General features: G+C 58.4%; 2 protein-coding genes across 3 annotated transcripts in view; one reads left to right on the plus strand and one right to left on the minus strand.

The window, feature by feature from the left end:
• Window positions 1-3,028, minus strand: part of FAF2 (Fas associated factor family member 2) — a 30,663-nt gene extending 27,635 nt beyond the window's left edge. Inside the window, exon 1 of the mRNA XM_038412279.2 lies at window positions 2,609-3,028. Coding sequence (XP_038268207.2) covers window positions 2,609-3,013 — 405 coding nt within the window. The 5' untranslated portion in view covers window positions 3,014-3,028. The remainder of the gene's footprint in view (window positions 1-2,608) is intronic.
• A 1,734-nt stretch (window positions 3,029-4,762) lies between these two features.
• On the plus strand, window positions 4,763-16,701 carry CLTB (clathrin light chain B). 2 transcript variants are annotated; one of them, XM_038414117.2, is made up of 6 exons: window positions 4,763-5,028; window positions 9,921-9,967; window positions 12,520-12,637; window positions 13,371-13,482; window positions 14,062-14,115; window positions 15,180-16,701. In XM_038414117.2, the coding sequence occupies exons 1-6, from the start codon at window positions 4,863-4,865 to the stop codon at window positions 15,349-15,351; spliced, it is 669 nt and encodes a 222-aa protein (XP_038270045.1). In that variant the 5' UTR covers window positions 4,763-4,862; the 3' UTR covers window positions 15,352-16,701. The 2 variants fall into 2 exon arrangements, with proteins under 2 accessions (XP_038270045.1, XP_038270046.1); XM_038414118.2 differs by lacking the exon at window positions 14,062-14,115 and having other exon boundaries at window positions 4,765-5,028.
• The last annotated feature ends 1,328 nt before the right edge of the window (window positions 16,702-18,029 follow it).

Genomic DNA, 18,029 nt, shown 5'->3' on the forward strand with positions numbered 1-18,029 from the left:
CATCTAGAAAGTTCAACATTTGTCTCCCATATACCACTTCAACTTCTCATATAAGATAGAGAACTCTAAGAAAAAAGGTTGAAGCTGCTTTGTGAAGCAGTTCATTCCCTCCAGTTTTGAGATGCAGATTAAAATCCCTGAAAGCTTCTCAGATCAAAGCAGTGAGAAGTGGAATTCAATGTTTTAGTAGCATATTTGCTCAAGAGGTCAGTACTAGAAAGCATAAGATTGTGGGGGTTTGTATATTAGACTTTTAGGAAGTTTCTCTTTCTCTGGAAAACTCATATGTTGAAACATAAAAATGCAAGTCCTTACACCCTCATGACTGGCACTACTGTTAATCCCAACCCACTGCCAAATTCCAGAGAATTATGTTTCCAAGGGCGAAGAGCATCTGACATCTAGCAACACAAAAGCCTTTCCCAAACCTTTTTTAGAAGAGAATTTCTTTGCAAGTGTGTTTATCAAGGGTTTTGATATGTATTGTGATGCCCAAAGTTTCAGAGGCATTTTGCTAACAAGTTTCCTATCTCCCCACTCCTCAAACTAAAAAGATGTTTGGCTCCTTTCAGCTGCATGCCACTATTTTACTTTTGTTAATTAATTTAGATTAAAGGTAGGTTCACTGTCTTTTTTTGACCGACACTACAGTTTTGAAAGCAAATTTCTTCTCACCACAACAGACACTATTCCATCCTGTGTCTGCAGAGGAAAGCCAAAGCTCAGCCATCACTACATTAGAACACAGTCAAAACCTTGAGAATCAGGCCAGAAATGCCATAATGAACATGGATCAATAATGAAATCCTACAAAAGCAGCCTCACTTTGTTCTGGCTCCTAACAAACAGGATTGCATCTCTGCCTGGATTGCCCAAACCTACTCACATCCAGCTTCTCTCTACAGATGTCCCTAAACCCTTGACCAAAACCAAATTAAGAACCATTTGCTCACACAGTATTGGACAGGACACTTCAAGGATACAAAAGGACTTAATATTTATGTTTGACTTAAAATAGAAGCTATTTTTCCATTACAAACTGAAATTAAAGTTGAAAGAATCACTTCTTGAAAAAAACAAACCCTTGAAAAGAACTATGAATTTTCTCAACACACACATTAATGAGCCTGGAAATTCCAAGTTAAAGTTCCCCCTTTAAAAGAAAAATATCCAAGATACTTGTAAGTACACAAATGCAGAGTTAACTCAAACCACCTTAACTCTGCACACCTTTCATAAGGGAATCATGAAAACAACCAAAAGTTGAAAAACATCATCCTTCCATCACCTGGTTTCATTTTATCACTGACCTTAAAGACTTTAATTATCTTTTTAAATGATACAGCTGTTATGCAGTCCGCAGTCTTATTTAAAGTAACAAACAGGCCATGTATAATAGATCCTTTTAACCTTAACTTCAGGTTACTTTTTTTTTTAAATTAAGAACTTCCTTACATTTTTATAAGCATTTAAGAACTGATCAATGACAAAAGTCCATGTGGACCTTGCAAGCCACACAGCGATGGGCTCAGTTCTTTCCAAGATAGTCACACAGTGGAGGCAGGAGACTATCTCTTTCCTCAAAAAGAAAAGGAGGACTTGTGGCATCTTAGAGACTAACAAATTTATTTGAGCATAAGCTTTTGTGAGCTACAGCTCACTTCATCGGATGCACGTTTGCCAATGTGGTTTCCTGACCACCACTTCCCCCATCATGTTCACCTACATCTGGGCCATGCTCTCTTTGCAAAGCACTCATGGGGTCACATCTCCAATACGTGCTTTTTAGCCATGCAAATTTTATGATGTGGAAAAATCACAGCTAATACCTAATTGTACTCAACATCCACAAACAAAATTTGTGGCTGATTACTGGCTGAAGTTCTATGGCCTATGTTATCCAGGTGAGATTACATTATCACAAGGGTCCCTTCTAGCCTTAAAAATCTACGGACCTTCAAAACTACGAACCTGGAAACTTATTTGACAAAGTGAATGAGAAACTGCCTGCTTAGTCCCCCCCCCGGAAAGCTTCCCACTCAGCACGAGCAAGTATGCAAGGAATTTCCCAGAGCAGCTCACTGAAGAGGCGGGGGCAGTCTGTGAAGATCGGCCTGCAGGCAGGTGCACTGACTCATTCACAACTCACTTCCCGGGTTCACAAGCAATAATCAGAGTCCCCAGCGCTTGTAAGCCACCAGGAGGGTCCACAGGCCTCTGCAGAACAAGCAGCTGGCCAAGCCCCTGGCCCCCGGCGCCTGCGAGGCGAACCGGCCGGGGCAGCGGGGGAGAGCAATGCACCTGCTCGCTGCGGGGCGCAGGCCCCGGCCCTGGCCCGGGGGCCGCACAGCTGCCGGGGCCTCGGGCCCGTACGGTCCCCGCCCAGCCCCGTGACCGGCGCAGGCGGAGCTCCGGGCCGCGCGCTAGCTCCCCGGGGCGGGGCCCGGCTCCGCGAGCCGCTCCGCGAGCGCACGGGGCCCCGGGGGGGGCCAGGGGTCGGCGGCCCCCGAGGCCCCGCCGGGAAAGTCGAGGCCGGCTCGGCCCCCTCACACCGCTCCCGCGTCGGGCCGCTGCGGGGCCCCGGGCCCGGCTCCCCCCGGGCCGGCACCTGGAACTGCAGCAGCCGCTCGGTCTGCTCCGCCGTCAGCTCTCGCTCCTCAGGCGCCGCCATTTTGCTGCCGCCTCTGACCCGCCGCTCCGTCACTCTCCGGAACTGACGTACCACGCCGCCGCACTTCCGCCCGGGCAGCTGCTCCGCGGTCCGCCGGACCCATTGCCAACGGCCGCTTCTTCGGGCCAGCCGGAAACGGCCGAGCGGCCGCCGGAGATGCCCGAACCTCACTCGGGATTGTCCGGAAATACCCGAACCCTGGCACAGGTTCCACGTGACCAACCAGCGGCGGTTCCCGAAGCTGTCCGGAGATGCCCGAAGGCCGTGGTCGCGGCGGGAGCGGCCGGTTCGAATCTGGCCTCCGGCCACAGCCTGGCCCCGGGCCTTCAGCCTCAGCCCCATGCGGGCGCAAGGGGCCACGGATGGGGCCAGCTCTCTGCACCCTGGGCTGCGTTCCTCCTGCCTCCTGAGACGTGGGTCAGGCCCCAGGCCCCAATTCTGACTGTGCTCAGCACCAGGTGCTGCAGAGGGAGATGTCAGAACCCTGCAGGGGCCAAATGGGGATCAGCTGTCCCTGCCGTCCCCCGCCAGGTCTCCTCCTGGTGTCAAATAGCCGCTGGTTTAATCCTGAAACAGGAGGGTGAACCTCCCTGCCCCCACGCGTGCTAGAGCATTCACTTGTCCCCAGCCACAGTCTTATTTCTCAAAAAGAAAAGGAGGACTTGTGGCACCTTAGAGACTAACAAATTTATTTGAGCATAAGCTTTCGTGAGCTACAGCTCACTTCATTGGATGCATCCGATGAAGTGAGCTGTAGCTCACGAAAGCTTATGCTCTAATAAATATGTTAGTCTCTAAGGTGCCACAAGTCCTCCTTTTCTTTTTGCGAATACAGACTAATACGGCTGCTACTCTGAAACCAGTCTTATTTCTACAGTTCTGGTCATTGGAGTGAACTTCGTTCTTGCCCTCTGCTGAATTCACACCCCCACACCGTCTCCCACCACCCCTAATGACACAGACCCCCCCATCCACCACCCTGTACCTACACATATCACCCCCCTTCACACCAGTAACAAAAGGCACCAGATGGTGGGCGATTGTCCCCCTCCACTACACTCCCTTACAGATCTGCAAACTGGTGTCCTCGTCTGGATGCTTTGCAGCAGCAGGGTTAGCAAATGTGAGGAATTTTCAAAGCAGAGGGCTTGGGAGAAACTGAGGTTACAGGCGGACTCCCAAGAACAACCCTGGCTGCACACTCCAGAAACATCTTGGAGCCATTCTGGACTGGCAAGGCTGCTGTGGACGGGGGTATCTCTCTCTCTCTCTCACACACACACACACTCTCTCTCTCACTTACTGGGTACCCAAAGGGGGAGAAGGGTGGGGTTTCCATGTTTAGTAACTATAATGCCTCATGGTGCCCGCTTGTCTCTGCACTGACCAGCTGTGGCTCAAGGTGAGCACTTCCCATAAAAATCCTGAGATGGGTCAATACTGTCCCAAGAAATTTAAAATGTGCTGGGCCAAATTTAGGAGAAGGGAACAAACTGACCCCTGTGCAGGTCTGAGCAGGTAAACTCAGGTCTGTTTCTTGCTGCACATGGTCTGCTGAGCCCGCTATTCTATTTCCAAATGTGCCCAGCCGCTGGGCTCCCTGCAGGAATACCTGCTTGTTCATCATGTGTACAGCGCCCCTGGTGTGCCCCGGGCTTTGCAGAGAAGGGCCCTGCCCCAAGGAGCTTACACAGGAACAAGTCCAAGGCTCCAGGAAAGCCCTGGGCCTGGGGGCGTTTGGTGGGTGGCTGCTAAGGGCCACTGCTGGGTGGGTGCCTCTTCCTCCCCCCTCCGCTCCGGGTGCGGGTTCAGGGAGCAGCGCCCCGCTCCGCCTTGGGGCAGGCAGCGATGTGCGAGGCTGCTCGCTCTGGGGAGCTGGGGCACCAGCGGGAAGGCTGCGGGGGGCAGCGGCAGGTAGCCAGGGACCCCCAGGCTCTGGGCGAGGAGTCCCGCTGCACCCCCCTAGCGCCCGCCTGCAGCGGCCGTCTGGGCTCGCCGCGGCCCCGCTCCGCGAAGGGTCCCGCCTTAGGGGGGCGAGCCCGGCCCCGCGTTCCCCTGTGCTCCGCCCCGGAGCAGGCCGGGCCCCGCGCTCCCCCCGGGGCGCCCCGCCCGCCGCCAGGCTCCACCCGCCCGCAGTGACCGCTGCGCCCCGTCCCGTCCCCGGCTCCGTGCGCTGCCCGGCGGGGCCACCATGGCCGACGACTTCGGCTTCTTCTCGTCGTCGGAGAGCGGCGCCCCGGACGAGGACCCCGCCGCCGCCTTCCTGGCCCAGCAGGAGAGCGAGATCGCCGGCATCGAGAACGACGAGGGCTTCGGGGCGGCCGACGGGGGCCCGGGGCAGGCCCCGGACATGGGGGGTGAGTGCGGGGGGAGGCGGGCTGGGTCCGGCCTGGGCCCCCCGCTGGAGGTGGGGCAAGCCCCCCCCCCGGGGGCTGGGCACGGCGTGTGACCCCAGTGGGGAATGTCCCCCCTGGGGGCTGGCCACGGCGTGTGACCCTAGTGGGGATGGGGAATGCCCCCCCGGGGCTGGGCACGGCGTGTGACCCCAGTGGGGAATGTCCCCCCCGGGGGCTGGCCACGGCGTGTGACCCTAGTGGGGGTGGGGAATGCCCCCCCGGGGCTGGGCACGGCGGTGACCCCAATGGGGGTGGGGAATGCTCCCCCCCGGGAGCTGGACACGGCGTGTGACCTCAGTGGGGATGGGGAATGCCCCCCCCGGGGGCTGGCCATGGCATGTGACCCTAGTGGGGATGGGGAATGCCCCCCCCGGGGCTGGGCACGGCGTGTGACCCCAGTGGGGGTGGGGAATGCTCCCCCCCGTGGCTGGGCACGGCGTGTGACCCCAGTGGGGGTGGGGAATGCTCCCCCCCCGGGGCTGGGCACGGCGTGTGACCCCAGTGGGGATGGGGAATGCCCCCCCGGGGGCTGGGCACGGCGTGTGACCCCAGTGGGGATGGGGAATGCCCCCCCGGGGGCTGGGCACGGCGTGTGACCCCAGTGGGGATGGGGAATGCCCCCCCGGGGGCTGGGCACGGCGTGTGACCCCAGTGGGGGTGGGGAATGCCCCCCCCGGGGCTGGGCACGGCGTGTGACCCCAGTGGGGATGGGGAATGCCTCCGTCCGGGGCTGGGCACGGCGTGTGACCCCAGTGGGGGTGGGGAATGCCCCCCCCGGGGCTGGGCACGGCGTGTGACCCCAGTGGGGGTGGGGAATGCCCTCCCCGGGGCTGGGCACGGCGTGTGACCCCAGTGGGGGTGGGGAATGCCCTCCCCGGGGCTGGGCACGGCGTGTGACCCCAGTGGGGGTGGGGAATGCCACCCCCGGGGGCTGGGCACGGCGTGTGACCCCAGTGGGGGTGGGGAATGCCCCCCCCGGGGGCTGGCCATGGCGTGTGACCCCAGTGGGGATGGGGAATGCCCTGTCCGGGGCTGGGCACGGCGTGTGACCCCAGTGGAGGTGGGGAATGCCCTGTCCGGGGCTGGGCACGGCATGTGACCCCAGTGGGGGTGGGGAATGCTCCCCCCCGGGGCTGGACACGGCGTGTGGCCCCTGTGGAGGTGGGGAATGCCCCCCCCGGGGCTGGGCACGGCATGTGACCCCTGTGGGGGTGGGGAATGCTAGGGGCTAGGGGAGGTCCCGGGGGCCCAGTTGCATTCCCTGTGCTGACTGTACATGGTGCTGCGTGCAGTGGCCACCTTTGGCTTGACAAGCAGATCCCCCCCAGGACATGTCCCCATGTCTTGCCCTGGGGCGGGGCTGAGGGGCCCAGCTGCGGGGGGTGGCTCATGCGGAGCCCCAGAACTTTTCTTCCCGCGTGTGGCTGGGGGAAGGACCTGGAGCTGGGGACACAGCCTGCAGCCTGCATGGAGCTGGGCAGCATCTGCTCTGCTCCAGGAAATGGAGAGAGGTTTTGGACACAGGAGCCTGGTGTCATGGTTAAAGTACAAGGGGAGGGACTGCTCATCAGGACCCCTGGGTTCTGTTCCCCACTCTGCCATGGGTGGATTGGGCTCACCGCCTGCCCGGGGAGTAGGGCTCTCAGGGTTCCCAGGTCCCGTCTATACGTCTGGCAGGGGCTGAGCACAGCTGTTGTTACACAGAAGTTGTTACCTGGAGTTCAATGGACAGCATGGCTGCCCCTGGCTCAGGGATCCCTGGGAAGGGCTGGTGCTGCTAGCTTTGGGCTTTGCTCTCCCAGTGCTGCTTACTAAAGATCAGGACACAGCGGCCACTTCTCAGTGTGACATGCCCCGGGAGCTCCTGCCCCATAGGGCTGGGCTGATGTCAGGCAGCAGCAGGGCAAAGGCGAGCTGCCCCAGCTCTGCCCTGCCATGATCCCTCTGCAAAGCAGAGGAGGCTAAGTCTCTGTGGCTCATTCAGGCAATAAGGGGCCCTCATACTGGCTGCAGGATGGGCTTGTGAAGGGGGCGGTCGGCTTGTCACATGTGACATGAGCACATCAGGGCTTGGAAGGCAGCAGGCCTGGCTCTCCTCTAGCCCAGTGTAGGGACAGGTCAGTGGAGTTCACAGCAGAGCCAGACTGCATTGGGAGTGGCAACTGGAAATGCTGCCAGACAAGATCCAGCAAGCCACGGGGATTGGGTGTAGCCACCTATTTAGTGTGTGTGTGCAAGAGTGTGAGGGGGTGGAGGAGAAGGGAGGGTGCGGCTGTGCAGGGATGGGAAACAGCAACAGAGAGGGATCTAAGGCCCTGCTGGGGCTGGAGCAGCTGGCAGGGTGGAAGGTTGAAGTCTGCTTCCTCTGGCCCGTGTCATGCTGTCTCTCCCGCGGGGGTAGCCTCCCCTAAGGCCATTAGCTCAGCTGGGCTGTATCTGTGAAGCTGCCTGATTCCCAGGAAGGAAGCTGTGAGCTCCAAGGCTGGTCTGGCCCTTGCCTGACTGCATTGGCTGTGTGAATCCAGGACATGGGGGTCCAACTGAGCTGCAGGCCCCTGCCTGCCTGCATGTCACTGGGGAGAACCCAGAGCTCACTCTAGGTGGAGGCAGGGGCCTCTTCTCTGTGCTCCACTACCCCTCCAAGGCCTTCAAAGTGGCTGGAGTCTGGCTCCCCTGTGCCCCAAATAGCCTTCATCTCTGTTGGAATTATTAGTAATATTAGAAATAATTAATATTAATATGGGAGGCTACCAGACACAAGTTTAACTGTACATTCCTTTATTAAATCCAAAGGCCAAATGATACTTTTTACAATTGCTCAAAACATGCCTGACTGCCTAAAAATAAGCAGTCATTGCAGCCGAGACAGCACAATGTGTTCAGAAGCATGTCATCGGTATACTTATGGATGGGCCAGACCTAGGGAAAGCAGTCTCATCCTGGCTTGCTCCAGCATAATGAGTTAGGGTCTGACAAAGAACCCTCAATCTCATCACTCTTTTTATACCAATGCTGCCATTGCCACTTGAGCCAACAAATACTTCACACTTCACCCTAATTTTCAAATTGAATCCAGATGGGATGTACAATCTCCTTTCTCCCAAGGTCTTTCCTCCTCCTCTCGTCCCCTCCGACCTGCTGTCCAACAGCTTTTTCATGCCATCTGGGCTCACCTAGCCTTTACTTTTAAGATAGCATGGGTATGTGGGGTGAGCAGGTCCATGTTGGCTCCTTTTAAGACAGGTTCTTGTTGTCTTATTTGAAACCATCTGCAGTCACTCCTACCGATCAGAGGCCTTCTTTGTAGACACTGTCCCTTATCTCGTTAATTACTTTTTGAACCAGACATCCTTCCTCCTTCATTCCTTCTGGCCTCATAACTCGTGATTTTCAAGGCCTTCTTTCTATTAACTAGTCAGGGCCTTGCTTCACAATGTGTATATTTTCTTAACCAAAGCTAACTTTAGTTCTTTACTTTAATATTTATTCTACAACCTATCAGCCGGGAGCCTGGCCAACACGCTCATCTCAGGGACAGATCTCTGAAGGGGCGAGGGCGGGGGAGGATAATTCTGCCCATTTGATAGAGGGAGAGACTGAGCCACAGAGGGAGGGGGCCTGCCCAGTCACAGGGCGTCAGTGCTTGTGCTGCGAGTAGAACCCAGAACTTCCAGTTCCCAGCCCGTAAGCAATGTCTCTCCTCCCAGCTCTGCCCCGCTGGAGCATTTCCCCAGCCTCAGCAGCTGACTCCCTGGTGGGCCCAACAGCAGCACCTCGCTGCCATTGCAGGCTGCCCCGCCAAAGGCTCCAGGACTCTCCCTTGGAAGCTCTGTCCTGCCTGCCTGGGGATGGCACAGCACCCACAAAGTGGAGTCAAAATGGTCCAGGCTCTGTTTGGGATTCCCAGGAGCTGGTTGGAGGGATTCAGCTGATTGCCCCTCTGAATGACCAATCACGTGTGCCCGTGTGTGACCTCGCAGCTGAGGGGCCTTGCCTTTGGTTGGAATGTTTGAAAGATGGGGGCATATTTGTTGTTACTAATAATAGTCTTAATAACAATCAGTGCACTTCAATCTGGCCAGCCTCCCAGCTTGGGAGCAGAGCCCTGCAATTGCTCTTATCACCGGATAAGATAAAGCACCAGGAAAAGTGTCATAAGGACCTGAGCCGAACCCCCTTGAACACGTGTCTGGGGGGAGAGGCGGAGGGGGATGCTCCACAGAGGGAGTCTCACACCCTGGGGCTAGCACTGAGCCCCCACAAAGGAGGGGGTTGGAGATTCCAGCTTCCCACCAGCAGGAGGTTCAGGGATGTCTCTGCTGGAGCCGGGTCCCTCGGCTACAAGGGCTTTAAATCCCAACGTGGCAGCTTAAAATCCTGCCACCTCTCCCTAGGCAGCTCGGAGGATACAGGGCGGGTGGGCATTATGTGATCACAGTGCTGGGAGCAGGGGGCTGCTGCCTTTTGCATGAGCTGAAGTGAAGCCTGGGGAATTACTGTCAGCAAAGTGAGGGACCCCAACATGGATTAGAGCCAGGGAGATGGTGCTACACAAGCTTCCCTTTGCACAGCTCTGACCCACAGCCCCCCCCCCCGTGTGCCCCACGCACACAGTTCTGCTAATGCCCTTCACTTCCAACCCACAGCCCCCCCGTCTATCCTGGTCCTGGGCTCCCCCCCATAGCTCTCTCAGTGCCATTCAGTCATGACCCCCTGCTCTTTCAGCCATGAGCTCTTCACTCCCCTCTCACCCCAACACACACAGCTCTGTGTGCCAAGCTGAAAATGGCAATTTTGGGTCCCAAGTGTGCTACTAACAGCTGGGTAACGTTTCTCTCTTGCCTCCCATGCAGCTGATTTTGAGGACGTGGGGGCCACTGTGAATGGAGATGCCTTTCAGGTGAGAGCCAGACCCTTTGCCCTGCCCTGCACGTAGGGACGGTCAGCCAATGGGTTTGCTTGGACCCTGGCATCCTGCCTCTGCACCCGGGTGCTGCTCATGGAAACATTCCACGTCGGTATCTGAGCAAGGGGGAGCCCGGGTGCTCCATCTCTGCCCTGTTTCCTTGACATGCCAGCCTGTCCCTCTGTGCCAGGGCATTAGAGGTGACGGAACTGGACTGAGCAGCATGGTTCTGTGGATTCCTGACCATTCTGGCTGGATTAAAGTCCCACCTATTCCCCCTGTTGGATCTGTGCCCAGCTGGGGAACTGCAGTGACCAAAGGATCTGGAGTTGGGGGCAGCCTGTTGCAGCTGAATTGGGAGACAGAAAACCCAGAGAGACCTCCCCAAAGGCCTTGTGTTTCTCCAGCCCACCCAGTCTCTTCATTAAATGGGCTGCGGCTGTCCCGGGGCAGCTGGATGGCCTCTCTCAGCAGAGGCTGGAGCCGAGAGGCGATGACAAGGGTAGTGGGACAATAGTGGGGTCCAGCCTCTTGCTCCTGCTTGTAGAAAATGATGGCACCCGGGAGGGATGTGTGACACCACCTCTCCAAGTTGGAGCAGCCCAGCTCGTTTATCAGCCTAGTTTTTCTCGTACTTCAGCTGGCACAAGTCAGGGCAAGCCCCGCAGATCCCAGCGAGAGGAGACCCGGACGCAGAGATCTAGGAGCCCCAGCCACTCTCTGGGGTCCTGTTGCTACAGTACGTTCCACTGGTGTTGGAATCATGGGGCCTCTGGTCACAATGCCAATCCCCACCCAGGGGCAAGGGCATGTGCAGCATTTCCCTTTGCATCTGCTAGGGACATGCCTCTCAGAACCATGCTCTCCAGGTTTCAGTCACTGTCTGCATGGGCAGAGTGCTGAGCCCCCTCCCTAGACCTGGCTGTGTGGGATGGAGGGAGAGTAGTGGCTCCTGGCAGGGAGGAATATTTCACCCCTCCACGGGACTAGTCAGTGGGGTGCGTGGGTTAGCTGGGCTTGCTTCATGGGAGGATGATCCCATCAGACAGGGAGAGACTTAATTAGATCAGGGCATCTCAGAGGAGAGTTGCACTCTAATAGCCCTGCTCAGTGGAAGGAGGGGCTGGGGGCGTGGAGGGGTGGGGCAGAGAGCAGCTTCCACCGGCTGTGCTATGTCATAGCCTGCTCCTGAGCGGGGCTAAGTACCTGCATTGCCCAGTGATTTCAGTGCTTGGCCCTCGCAGGCTATCATGCTGGGGAGAGCTTTGAATCGGAGCTCTGCTCAGATGTCCGAATGGCTCCTCCTCACATGCAGGGTGGGCTCAGGGATGAGCTGCAGACTCCAGGGCCCAAAGAATCATCTCTGCTCTAGGACAGGGAGCTGCAGCCTCCCCTCCAGCTGTAGCTGCCTTCCAAGTGTAGCCCCTTTGACCCAGCAGCGATGGGGAACGGCCCTCGCTGGGACCTGCAGGTGTGTGGGACTGGCAGAGGGATCTGCCCACGATCTCTATAGGAACGGCCCTCGCTGCACCCCGCAGGTGTGTGAGGCTGGCAGAGGGATCTGCCCCTGATCTCTGTGGGAATGGCCCTTGCTGGGCCCCCGCAGTGTGTCGCTGAGAGGGGAAGGTGGGGTTGATGCTATGTAGAGGCAGAACAGCACCACCTTGCGGGCCCAGTGGGACTGAGCCTTTGGCACCAGCTCTTCCCAACTCCCCTGGCCAGAGCTATAACACCCCTTGTTATCGGTGACTGTGCCCAGCCCCTCCCTCCAGGGACTCGGCGGTGAGGGTGGGACACCAGGGGTGATGCCAACAATATGACACTAGGACCCAGAAATAGGGAGGCGTCTGGTTCCAACCGGTGGAGGGATCGGGGTGGAGGGATCAGTAGCAGGACGTGCCCTGTGAGAATGACTGTGACATCACAGCCGCATTAGCCAGGTGGCTGCGTCTGCCCCGTGATGTCAGTTGTTAGGGTGATGTCACAAAGGTGCAGCCTGTAGCCCCTCCCCAGAGCAGCAGCAGCTGATGAGGACCTGACAGGGACAGACATGAAAGTCGTGTTGGCAGCGAATGGCAAGTTCTGTCGGGTTGCGCCGGTGAGTGGCTACTCGACAGGAGGCGGGTGGGAGATGCTGGGCCCTGAGGAGCTGGCAGTGGGACAGGTTTGATGCTGTTAAAAGGTGCCAGGCAAGCTGGCTTGTTGGAGAGGAGGGCGTCTGGCCTCAGTGGCCCCTGGCTCTGTGCTGAGGGAGTGCTTGGGGTCAGCCATGGCGGTGGGCTCCTTGCTGTGGATGTGGGAACAGACTGAGCCCCTCAGTTCTTTCTCCTGGGCCCCTCAGTGGGCACTGGTGGGGAGGAGGTTTGATCACTATCAATCCAGAGGGGGCATCACACTTCACCCCTCTGCAGGGGTTCACTCGCTGAGGTTCCTCCCCACCACATGCCCTTGCTATGCCAGCTGCACCCTGCTTGCGGAGGGGCTGAGGGCAGGCAGGGAGTGCTGGAGAGGGCTGCTTTTCATGGGGGAGTGCTTGTGTTTTGCAGGAATCCAACGGCCCCACGGACGGCTACGCGGCCATCGCCCGGGCTGACAGGCTGACCCAGGAGCCCGAGAGCATCCGCAAATGGCGGGAGGAGCAAAAGAAACGGTTGCAGGAGCTGGGTGAGTGGGGTGGGCAGGGCGGGTGTCTCCTCCACACAGCACAGAGACCCTGCCTGCATCCATAGCAGCTGCGGAGAGCCTGGGCTCCTGGCACTTTCAGCCCTTGTCTACCTACTGCATTGATCATACACCCACCGCCACACTCCCAGGCACCCCGGGAGACAGTCTACCCCTCCCCGCCGGCAAATGCCCCTGGCTCATGTTCCCTGACCCTGGCTGGGGCGCCGACCGAAAGGCCAGGCTCCCTGCAGGCTCAGGCTTCCCCAGCAGGAAGTGTGGGTAGGTGCCGCAGCTCCTACGCTGCCTACAGCACCTCTCTCACTGAAGCCTCCTCTTGCACACTCCACTCGGCTTCTGCAGCTGGAGGGCATGGAGAGAGTGGGCCACACGCAGGCGCTGAAAGCCAGGTCAGTGGCCATGGCTGGAAGGGCCCTAGTTCTTGGGGGCTGCAGAGCCCCTCGGGCATGCGATTTAGCTGGGAGGATGGGAAGCTCCTGCCACCTTGTGCTGGAGCAGCAGGGTGGTCTTGTGACAAGAGCATCTGCCTCATTGGGATGTGGGGATTCCCCCAGGACAAGTGTCTCTGACAGGACCCTGCTGCCTATACAGCCCTGTCTGCCTCTGTTCTCCTACCAAGGGGGTGAGCTGACCCAGACTGGGTGGGGCTCCCCCTGCAGCAGAGCCTGCTGTGTGTCTGGCTGCCTGCTGACCGTCTGTCCTGCTTGTGCTCTAGATGCTGCTTCGAAGGTGATGGAGCAGGAATGGCGCGAAAAGGCCAAGAAGGACCTGGAGGAGTGGAACGTGCGTCAGAACGAGCAGATGGAGAAGAACCGAGTTAACAACAGGTATTGCAGGGGATGGGGTTGTGGGGCCGGCTGGTGATGCAGGGAGCCTGTCGCTCAGCTGAGCTGTGTGCAGCCAGAGGAGGTGCTGGGGGTTGGTCCACCCAGAGTCCCCCTAAAGCCAGATCCACAGTGCCCCATGCCAGCAATAGTCACTGTCAATAATAGCTCACAGTCTCCTGGTGCCATGAAATGCAGCCACCTGTGGGCTGGAACTCAGCAGAGTGGTGGGGGGGCTCTTTGTCAGGAAATAGGGTCAGACCCCTACTCCTCTCAGAGGTGTCCTGTCTGCCTCGCTCCAGAAGGTCTCATCCTGTCCAAATGCTGCCAGATGCTGGTTTCCGTGGTGCTGATGCTGTGGCATCTCAGCACTGAGTCAGTCCAATTTCCTGCCTGCCTCGCGCTGAGGGGTTTCTGTGTACCTGCCCTGCTGCCGGGTGTTTGCTCAGCTCTGGGGTCACTAGCGAATCGGAACAGGTTCCCTGCCCGTCACGCTGGGAAAGGACACTAACCCCGTCTCTCTCTCTCTCTCTCTCTAACCCTTTGCCTGCCTGGCTGCTCTGTCTCCTGCGCACGTGCTAGGATTGCTGACAAAGCATTTTACCAGCAGCCGGACGCCGACGTGATCGGCTATGTGTATGTGCCTCTTGCTGTCTCTGTGTCCTTTCCCTAGAGGGCCCTGGGGGAGCCAGGCGGGCCTGGGGATTTCAAACCCTAGAGACACTCGCTGCCCAAATAGGGGTTCCCAGGGGCCAGGGGTGGTGGCACCAAGGGTTGTGGACTAAAGGGTGATGGCACCCAGCTGAGCACGTCCTACTGGCAGATTCACAAGAGGTGAGTGGGGCTCTGGATCATGCCTGTTAAGGCAGATAGAAAGAGGGGAGATGCCCCATCAAGAATCTGCTCCCCAGGCTCACGCCCCTGGGAGGAGATTGCTGCACCTGCCTCCCCAGGGCTGGCTGGGCAACGTCCCAGGTGAGTGCAGGGCCCAAGGAGTCTGAGCGCAGCGAGGGTCAGCACCTGGGGCACCCTTCACTTGAGGCAGACGGCTCTGTCTGGATGCGTAAGAGCCTCACTCACTGCTGGGAGCCAGGGCCCAGGGGCACAGGAACCAGCTGCCTTGGGCCTGGAGATCTGGGAGCATGAGCCCAGCAGCTGGAGGGGGAGGATAGTTTGCAGGCTGGGGAGGGTGTGTTTCCCCAGCCCAGAGAGCAGACTTTCCCTCTTACTGGGGCTGGGCTGGCCTCAGGTTCGGGCAGGCAGGCTGGCTGTGCTGAGCCCAGTGGCTCTAGGACAGTAGGATAGCAATGGCCAGGCTATTCCTGATGCTGTTGTTTGTGACACTGGGCTACCAACATCCCCCATATCGCCAAAGCAAAGGGGTGGGTGGCTAGTTTCTCCTGGGAGCAGCTGGCTGGGGCCTCGGATCTCCTGTTCTCTGTCTCTCCTAGTTCTGCAGCCCCAAGCGCTTGCTCTGGAATGGTCCAGCCAGGACTCTGTGTCCCAGAAGGAGGGGGTGTCGCCTGATCATGGGAGAGGAGATGGGGGTGAACCAGGTGGGAGTGCAGGTGTGGTGCCTAGCAGCCCCTGGGTCCTACCCACTGGGAAACAGGAACCTCCCTGGTCTCAGGAGGGGAGAACCAGCAGCCCCTTCTCCTTCAGAGACTGACCCCTGCATCTCTCCCACCTGTCTCCTCCAGGGCCTCGGAGGAAGCCTTCCTGAAGGAGTCCAAGGAAGAAAACCCCGGCACGGAGTGGGAGAAGGTGGCCCAGCTGTGTGACTTCAACCCCAAGAGCAGCAAGCAATGGAAGGACGTGTCGAGGATGCGCTCGGTGCTCATCTCCCTCAAACAGACACCCCTGTCCCGCTAGCCGCCCACCCGGCACGACCAAAGAGTGGGGGGGCAGGGGCGGACATGGGCCACTCCTCCGCCAGCGGGCGTGCCTGGACGAGCACATCAGGTTCAGTTGGACGCCAGCAAGGGGTGCTGCTGCCCCCACCTCCGCTCCCCCGCCCCCTTTGCTCCCCGGTGTGCGTGGCTGATTTGGTTGGGTCGCTGGTTGTAACTGTCCCCCTGTTTTCCTTTGCTTAAAGGGTGCATTGGCCTCTTTTTACACTTATTTATTACCATGGTGGTTCCCTGGGTAGCAGGCTGGGCTCCCTCCCCCGCTGCATCTGGGCGGGGAGCTCGATGCCGGCAGGCCAGGCACAGGCCTCTGAAACTGTGAGAGATCCCGGGGTCTCCTTGCTGCCTCTCACACCTATCCAGCTTCTTCCCCCGGGGCGGAGAGCTGAGCCAGTTCGGCGGGAGCAAACCCTGCTGCCTCCTGCCTGAGATGCTTGGCCACAGCACTGGGTGAAAGCGGGATGAGTGGCAATATTGTCTAGTATCCTAGCATGGGGCTGGGAGCCAGGATGCCTGGGTTCTAATCCCAGCTCCTCAGGGGACCCTGGCCCTCGTGTGTCCGCCTGTAACAGGGGATGACGCTGTGCTGCCTGCAGGGGATGGCTGTGACACTGGGAGGGGCAGGGCCGGTTCATGGCTGCACAGGTGTGACATCAGCCAGAGGCAGCGGCTAGGTGCACACAAGCTGCCAGGGAAAAAGGAGAATCTCAGTCATGGGCGCTCCAGGCGGGGCAGAGCTGAGAGCATGCAGGAGCATCTGGGTCTGGGAGGTAGCAACCCCCAGCTCCTCCTCCAATGTTAGTATGAGTCTTTGGCATACCGGAACTGGAGAGGCAATGGCAGTGGCTAACCCTGCCCTGGGGAACTCTCTGCCACAGGATAGTGCTGAGGCTGAGCTCCCAGGATTGGGCATATGGCTGGCTAAGGACACATCAATGGGTTTGAGAAGTCAAGTTCAGGGCTCGGGAGAAACCTCCCCTAGGGGAACTTATTCCACCACTGCTCATTAGGGAACTTCTTGTTCCTCCCTCTGGAGCAGCTCTCATGGAGACAGGATACCAGGCTAGATGAGCCCTTGAGCTGAGCTGCTCCGGCACTTCCTCTGCTCCTAAGTGAAGGTGGCTGGGAGGGGAGTGCTGAGCTCAAGCCAAGCTGCCCCTGCCCTGCTGCAGGGGACACGGGCTGAGATCCCTGTTTGTGCTTGGCCAGGGAGAGAAAACGCCCACCCACCCGTGCATGGACTTGATATTCCAGAGGAAAAACTCTAGCTCTGGTGTTTGGACTCTGCCCTGCCTCTGAGCAACTGACGAGCCCTGAAAAAGTAAGGGGAGGGCCTGGGGAGGGGACAGGTACTGGCTGAGGCAGCCTGGCCTAGTGGCTTCACGTTCTCTCGCTGCTCTTTCTTCTGTCCCACCCATGGCCTGCCAGCTAAAGGGACTCCACTCTCCTCCCGAGCGCTGCCCTTTGAGGAGGGGGCTCAGCTTCCTCCCCAAGCACCTTCTCACCTGCTCTGTCAATAGGGTCTTGATGGGGCCAGGGCAGCCCTATCCAGCTCCCAACACAGGGAGCCTGAAGGCTAGAAACCATCTCTGTACTCAGGAGCAGACAGGCACGCTGGACCCCCTTCGCTCTTGGGCTCTGTCTCCTGCCATGTTCTTGCGCTCTCTGTCCTGGCCGCATGCGCCTTGGGCAGGGACTGGGTCAGGTGTAATGCAGCACGGCTCACAGGGTCCTTGCACAGGGCATGCTGCCTGGTGCTGGGTGGGGAGAGCAGGCTGGGTGGAGACACTGGCAGGGAGCTCAGGGTGAAGTCCATAAAGCCAGGAGCCCCCTCCAGCCAATGGGGTGAGGCACAGGGGAACCTCTCTCCCCTGCAGACCCAGCCCTGCCCATGAGCTAATTGGACATGGCTGTCATGGGGCCCCGCCTGTCTCTGCCCCAGCTTAGGTCTGTTGGGCGTTAACCCTGCTGCTCAGGTGGGTTAGGCCAGGTTTAGGGCTGCAGCTCTTGGCAGGTGCTCTGAGACGCCAGGCTGGGATTTCCTGCTCCAGGACCCTGATTGTGGCAGAGCAGCAGCCTGGAACTGGGCCTAGCTCCTGCATGAATAGGAGGCAGGAAGCATGGCTTGGGTATTCCCCCCTCATTCCCAGTGGGGAGCAGGACCCCGGGGTGATAGCTGGTACTACTGCTGCTTTACAGACAAGAGCCCAGTGACAGCTCTAGGGAGCACTATGCCTGTTGTACGTCCCCCCGCTTTGGTATTTGTGACCTTGTACAAATAAACTGACATGACTCCACCCCAGCCCAAGGAGCAGTTTCTTGCTTTCTTTCTTTCTAGGCTGATGCTTCTCTGAGCGGGCGTAGGGGAATCCACCGCAGCTTCTGTGCTGAACCCCCAAAGCGCCCTGCAGACTGGGGTGGGGTTAAAAGGAGACCTTAGGGCGGAGCCACCCTAAAGAAAAGCAGGAGTGACCTGGTCAGGGCAGGAACAGAGTTGGCTCTGCAGCTTTACTACCAGCAGTTGCTGTTGGCTCAACTCAGGGCTGGCAGGTCAGGGTGGTTGATGAATTCTGAGCCTCGAGGAAGCAGAGAGCTAATCATGATCTTGTTTGGAGTTGGGCTTTCCCCGCACAGCTGGGGTTT

Source organism: Dermochelys coriacea, chromosome 8 (assembly GCF_009764565.3).
Source record: "Dermochelys coriacea isolate rDerCor1 chromosome 8, rDerCor1.pri.v4, whole genome shotgun sequence".
Classification (NCBI taxonomy): Eukaryota; Metazoa; Chordata; order Testudines; family Dermochelyidae; genus Dermochelys; species Dermochelys coriacea.